The following is a 7,346-nucleotide window of genomic DNA, read 5'->3' as shown; positions in this document are numbered from 1 at the left end:
CTCCCCTTTCCTCTCTCTCTAAAAATTAAAAATTAAAAACATGCTATGTTCTCAAATGAAACAAGGTTAATTTTAAAATTTAAAAAAGTAATAGACTTGGCTCATTGCAAAATTCTAGCTCTTTTCAAAACACTGGGTTTGTAATACTCATTTAACTGGGACAGACTGCAAATACAGAATAAGTTGTTTCTAAGTGTTTAGTATTAAACTACATTTCAAATTTGACATGTGGGTCCCTACCTTATTTTATTATTTGTTTCTCTTAACCACAGAACAAAAATGACTTTAAATTGGTTATTAGCACTACTACTAGTTCAAAATAAATGGTTCAATAAACAGGATTTTAAGAATAATGATAGGACTTCTATAAAAGGATTTTAAAATTTTATTGCTCTCTATGCTGATCATATGTGTAGTCTCGTGATTGTAAAGCATTCCAGGTTTACAGACCAGGGCTATTCACTTGAAAAACTTGCTTTATAAAACTCATACAGTAATATGTAGGCCTAATACAGAAATTCAAAGCTAGGAATCAAATCCTAACAGCCTAATAGACTGTACTTAAAATGCCTCTCTCATTCTTAAATCTGGTATTTCCCAGAGGGAACTAGCACAATCTTAACTAATCATTAGTGAACTAGTACAACCACAAATATTAGTAACAGCCTAAGAAAAATATTTCTTAAAAAGAAATTACACGGAAACACCACTGTTATATACATTATAATCAGATCTAAGCACAATTTTAAAATTGTGTTTAGTAATATGCTAAGAATGTGAATTACAAAGTTTAACAAAATTGGTGAAATACACTTAATAATTTACAAGAAAAGCAAGTTTACATATTAGTGTTAGACATTTTTCTTTCAGTTACCTAGTAAAGAAAACAGTTCAAGGGCTCACAGGCAAATGTAACACCTACTTTTTTCACAGTTATTGCAATCAGTCCAATATTAAATAATTTAATTTAGAAATATTACTTATATGCACAAACTACACTTGCAACAGCATGACCTTTTACTTGAAAAATAAAGGACAGTATAATTATATTTATTTATTTACACATTGCCCATAACACTGGACTTTTTTGTAATGCTTTGTTTTCTAAAAGTTTTTAAACAACTAAAAATATATTTGAAGACAGTGAACCAAAACAGTACCACCAAATCACATCTTGTCATTACACATCAGTGTCCTCACAGTAGTTCAACTAAGATTTATGACTCAACTTCATCCTAAAATATAAAAAGTATTTTTAAAAAACCATGAAATCCAATCTAGCTATGTTTAATAAATTGTACTGCCATAGTAAGGGAATATCCTTAAAAAATGAAAAACAACAGCACAAAATTTTTAAACTTTCACTCACAACACTACACAGTAAGTGTAAACTTTTTCAACATTTCTTCTTTTCCTTCCTTGGACATGCTTTTTCCCTTAAGTAACTTGAAGGCCTTGTCACAAAGAGCCTTGACCATATTTTACTCTGAAGATAAATGCACTTATTTTGGGAAATCATTCCCTATTGTTTAAATGACTTCTCTTAGGTAAAGGTAGCTTTCTACTTAAGATGTCTCTCTTTTATGTAAAGCCAGCTCTGGTTTTTTAATACCTTTTACATACAGTGATTCTCACTAAGGATACAATATTATTTGAAATATAAACACTAAGTAATACTTGAGTATGCTGAAATAATAGAAAAACCAATTTAGAACTCTGACCTAGGAATACATCCAGGTTCAGCCCTGGAAATGGGTCTTTCATAAGTGAAGTTCAACTAGAACCTAAGTGACTTTCACAGTTTTACTATTCTTCAGGTTAGTACTAATTTGACAGACTTAGTTAAGCAACATTTCATTCTGACTCACTGGATTTTATACAAAATGCTTTAGGAGAAAGTTTTAGTAAAACACTATAAAATGTTAATTTTCTATAGCTTGTAGTCTTAAAGGTATTCTGTTATACTAAAGATAAAAGTAACCTATTACCCAAAGATGCAATTTGTGGATTCTCTTTCATTAAGTCATTGCCATTCTTACTCCTAAACCTGCCAAAATTCAGGGAAAGTCAAGTTATGCTTCACTTGTTTCACAGAGGTTCCATTAGGCACTCAGTTGGCAGTAAGAACAAACCTTCACTTACCCTTCTCTGTAACTTTCTTTCCCAATATATGGGTCACGTATAATCTGAAAAACTCAAATAACAAATGCACATTTAAAAAAATGTATACTCAAGGAACCCCTTTTTAATCCAATGTTAACCTATTCAGATATTTAAGTTTGCTACAGAATATTTTTAAAAGCAATACTGTGATCTCCCAATCCAATATTCCTTTTACATACGTATTCTAAATTAACTATCTTGAGATGTAGAATTTCTTACAACATATTATGTGCAAAATAACTCTTGACCACAAAACTTGGAACAACTTGCATATATAATCAAGCAACATCCAGTACTCCAGCAGCCACAAGTTGCCGTGAGAGCCAGTCCAACCCTTCATAGAGTCCCATACCACTTCGTGCGTCGCAGCCCTGGATATACCAGCTGCGGCCACAGCACAGTTTATGAAGACTGAGAAGTTCAGTGATTTCTTCTATTGAAAGAGCTCCAGCAACATCCTGAAAGATACATACACATGAGAATTTTTAAAAACTCAGTCCATCAATACTATCATTTTTCTAATTATTACCACTTACAGAGAATTGTACTGCCACCATTCTAACCAAAGCTTAATCTAAAAACTTAGATTCACCTTTCAGTAATTATTCTGAAATTAATAAGACTATTAAAAAGTAGAGCTTTTATTAAAATCACATATGTTTATAAGAATAGCCTTACAATGAAATCAATATAAGCCATGAAGCCTGAGTGAAAAATACTGCCTGAGTCATTATGATGCATCAATTAAAAAAAAACTAATGTGTATATAATTTTAAAAGAGCTTATAAATAGGGTTTGTAAAATGAAGTTTATTAAACTACTACTATTCTGACCCCCCCACTTCCCAGAAGCAACCATCAGTAATAAGCTCTTACATATATTTCCAGAAAATTTCCATGCACAAATAGGAATATGCTCATTTTTTTTGTTTTTACTTAACACATATGTTGACTATAGATAACTTCCCCCTATCAGGATAAACAGGTTGTTTGCTTATTTTTAACAACTGAACTGCATTCCCTTGTGTAGGTGCAACAAAGTTTTCTACCAGTCCTATACTGGATATTCAGATTAAGTTGTGTGCTTATGTGCTATTACAAATACATACATATACATACATATTTTTACAAACATGAGGTTGGGAAAAATTCCAGCCATTGTTAATATAACAAGAACAGTTTGTGTGACATCCATGTAACCTGGCAGCCAAGGAGAGTGGGCTGGAATGCACATGTGTGAACAATGATGACTTCACTGTACTAGTCAGTGGGGACAGTAGACAACATTGAGTGAACTTGTATACTGTGTGGCCATCACATTCAAAATGACTGAGTGAGTACAGCAACAAATATGCATCAAATTTTGCATTAAGCTTAAACATTCCTCCATGGAAACTATTTGGATGATTCAGAAGGCCGAAGCTATGGGCAACTGGTGATTGGCACCTTCGTTGCTACAACATGCCTGCTCATGCATCATGTCTCGTGCAGAGTTTTTTGGTGAAATATCAAATCACTCAGGTGACTCAGCCCCCCTACAGCCTAGATTTGGTGCCTTGCAATTCCTGGCTTTTCCCAAAACTAAAATCACCTTTGAAAGGGAAGAGATTTCAGACCCTCGATGAGATTGAGGAAAAGATGACAGGGCAGCTGATGGCAACTGGAAGAACTATGTGAGGTCCCAAGGTGCCTACTTTGAAGGGGACTGAGGTGTCATTGTCCTATGTACAGTGTTTCTTTTATCTTCTTCAATAAATGTATCTATTTTTCATATTACATGGCTAGATACCTCCTGGACAGAACTTGTACATTTGCAAAAGCATCTGCAGGATGACTTTAGGATATTTGTTTGTAGGACATATTATTAGAGGTAGAATTTCAGGGTAAAAGCTCTGACAGTTATTGCCATAATGCTCTCTAAGAAAACTTTCACATTATGATAGTTGGAAAATGGTATTTCACTTTTCTTATTTGTGTCTTTAATCTTAAGTACAGCAAAGCATATCGGCTTTTGGGGGGCCTTTTTTTTTAATTAAGGAGAAAATCCTGTATTTCTCATCCTACTCCTCCTTATGACATCTGAGTGGCTACACCCATTAAACCATTTTCATCCTCCTAGAAACTTAGGCTCAGGGTACAAATCTTCCCCTACTCCTGTCCTTCATCCTCCCCATTTGGTCACCAAATTCTAACAATTCTACCCTTATTAAACATCTTCACTCTGCTTCCACCTATCTATTCCTCTAACAAGGATCTTGTTACCTCTCTCAGGTGAATTACTGCAGCAATTTACTGCATCTTCCTGTCTCTAGTCCCTTGCCCTAATTCTGCATCCTACCCCCAGGACTGCAGTCTAAAACACTGATGTGATCTTATAACCTACTAGTCCAAAAACCTTTAGATGGTCCTCCTTTGGTCATAGAATAAAACTTAAATTTCTCAGTCTGGGACAGTCAGGCCTTCACAGTGTGGCCTCACTTGTTATTCTAGATTTCTTCATCCACTATCTGCTCCTCACTTACAGGTTCATTTCATGCTCCCTAAATATACTTTTGTTTTCTCTGCCTACAATGTTTTTCCCTTCATATACTGACTCAAAGTTTTATCCATAATTTCAACTTACCATAATTTCAACACAAACCCTACTTTTTTATAAACCTTACAAGATGTCACCTTTAGAATTATTCTCTCTCCAATTTGCCATAGCAATTTGTTAAATTATTCAAGTTACTTACCAATTTTCTCTGTATTAGAATCTCATATATATTCACTTACATGTTTACTTACACTGGAGTTTCCAGAGAGCATCAATGACCTTATTTCTTTTTCAATACTTCAAGGTACAAAGCACAGCACCTTCCTCACAGACTGTACTCAGAATATATATCAGAAACTTCATAAATATCTACTAATTACTTGTTTAAATCTTTCCAACCACTTTATGATGTGAAATGCACAAGATTACTAAAATAAGCATTCTAAAATAAAAATGCATTACCTGTTTGTTAGCAAAAATCAGAAGCAAAGCATCTCGGAGTTCTTTTTCTGTTAACAACTTTGCAAGTTCACTGTGTGCTTCATTAACTCTGTCTCTATGACTGCTATCGACAACAAACACAACAGCTACCAACAAAACAACAAAAAAATTCAGTCAGTACCTATTAAGTTTCAATAAACGGAAAAAATATTTTCACACTCCCATTATTATCTTATGGGTACAGAAAGGCTGCCTATTACTACAGGAGCAATAATTAACAATATGATCTCAAATATGTTGTGTAACTTTTCAGCTTTCATTTCCCCTTCTATAACAAGATTTACACCTGCTCTACCCAACACAAATTGCTGTGTATATCAATTGATATTTTCTCTTAATGAATGAAAATGTACCTATCATGATCTACTTACTGAGGCTACCTGTTCTTTGATTACTACTTTTTTTTTACCAAAAGATAGTTCTTTAAACATAAATAAATCACCATTTTATCTTTCCAAGATGACTTTCCTCATGATTAAAATTCCATTTTTTTTTCTGTTAAGCACTGTCTCATACTAAACTCAATATCTAAAGCCCCAAAGTGAAAGTAGGACGACATGTGGAACAGGTGGCATAAACATAAACTCCGTGTTAGAGTGCAGGAGGCACGCCAGGGCCCAGATGTGAATAAATGCCAGGTGGAATACGTGTGAAATGCCACAGTTCGGCCAAAAGCAAACGACTGTAGGTTTTTCTGCAGATAACAACTGTGAATGCAAATGGAGCTATAAGATATTACGACGGGATAAATACTGAATTGAGCAGCAGAACTATACACCAAATTCTGCTATACTCCACAATACTGTGATCAATCATGCGCATGACACTAAAAATACACTTTAACTGCTAAGAGCAGCAAGAGGTAACTACTCTTAACTGCCCACATATCTAATCTAACTATTGTTTTATGCTATAATTATAGTTTTTCATGAAATATACCAAAGTACATATCCCAATCTTTCCACCTTCATTTTTTTAAATGTGGGCTGACCACCAATATTCAAAGTTACAGTCATTATTTAATCAAGGCTTAAATTACCAGCTTTATTAATTAAATAAATATACTGAAAACTGGTATCCTAAAAATCTGAAAAATTAAGATGTCATTTCTTCCCCTCTTACCTTGGGTATTGAGGTAATAATGTTTCCACAATGGTCTTAATTTGTGTTTTCCACCTACATCCCAAATAGTGAACTTTAGGTTTTTATATTCTACAGTTTCCACATTAAAACCTGTTTTAGAAAACAGTTACTTTAATACTGAACTTAACGACAATGAGTGACACACCAAACACAAGACAACCCTGTTTAGAACTGCGACTTACAAATTACCTTCAAACAGTGACACCTACTGCTGCCCCACAACTCCACTCCTAACAACCCATCACAGGAAATGTGCACCTTTCCCAGGCGTTAGCCCTCTAAAGCGTCACTAGAGTCCCTAGGACCCTGAAACCCAAGTACTCGCCAATTCTGTACCACTACCACCCTCTCACGCCTGACCTCAGCCAGGGGCACCAATCCTTCACTCCTTTCCAACTGTCCCACCAATACTCTGTTCCCTATTATCCTACCATCCACATTTCAATCCCAAAGCCACCGAATTTTGCTTTTTTCCTTTGGAATGTTGGTGTCTTACAGCAAGAAAAAAACCCATCTCCATGCCAAACTGGCATAAAATAAGATCCGCAAAACTCAGCTTGTGAACTAGGGTTTGTTAATAAAAGGTCCATAAGGTAAAAAGCAATACTCATACTCACCAATTGTTGGAATAGGCTGCATAAACTCATCCTGTTTTAACTTAAACAAAATAGTAGTTTTTCCAGCACCATCTAATCCTAATGTAACAACTCGAATTTCCATTTTGGGTCCAATGTGAACTCTATTGTCCTATAATTTTAAAAAAATTTAAATCTTTTGATACAGAATTAGAAAACATTAAGATTTATACTTTTATTTATAAAATCTCATTGTTAATTATTCCGACTCATTGTTCAACCCATCAAAATCTGAGTTATATTCCCTAAAACACCTTGAATCTGATCTCAAGAGAGAAGAATCACTCCTTATTGCTAAATCCCTTAGTAAAACTGACTAATTTGTTTTCGTATAAATAAAAAATACATATCCACTTACTTATTCAAGAT

General features: G+C 34.3%; 1 protein-coding gene across 1 annotated transcript in view; it reads right to left on the bottom strand.

Annotated features, from left to right (window-relative positions):
• Positions 1 to 1,120: 1,120 nt before the first annotated feature.
• TRIM23 (tripartite motif containing 23) overlaps positions 1,121 to 7,346 on the bottom strand; it is a 36,159-nt gene continuing 29,933 nt past the window's right edge. The window contains exons 8-11 of the mRNA XM_045848290.1: positions 6,960 to 7,089; positions 6,322 to 6,432; positions 5,161 to 5,285; positions 1,121 to 2,621 (exon numbers count right to left, since the gene is read on the bottom strand). Of these exons, the coding sequence (XP_045704246.1) occupies positions 2,442 to 2,621; positions 5,161 to 5,285; positions 6,322 to 6,432; positions 6,960 to 7,089 (546 nt within the window). The 3' untranslated portion in view covers positions 1,121 to 2,441. The remainder of the gene's footprint in view (positions 2,622 to 5,160; positions 5,286 to 6,321; positions 6,433 to 6,959; positions 7,090 to 7,346) is intronic.

Source organism: Phyllostomus hastatus, unplaced genomic scaffold, assembly GCF_019186645.2.
Source record: "Phyllostomus hastatus isolate PE091 unplaced genomic scaffold, TTU_PhHast_1.1 phas_contig_58, whole genome shotgun sequence".
Lineage (NCBI taxonomy): Eukaryota > Metazoa > Chordata > Mammalia > Chiroptera > Phyllostomidae > Phyllostomus > Phyllostomus hastatus.
Note: the sequence above shows the minus strand (reverse complement) of the source record. Positions and strands in the feature narration are given on the sequence as shown.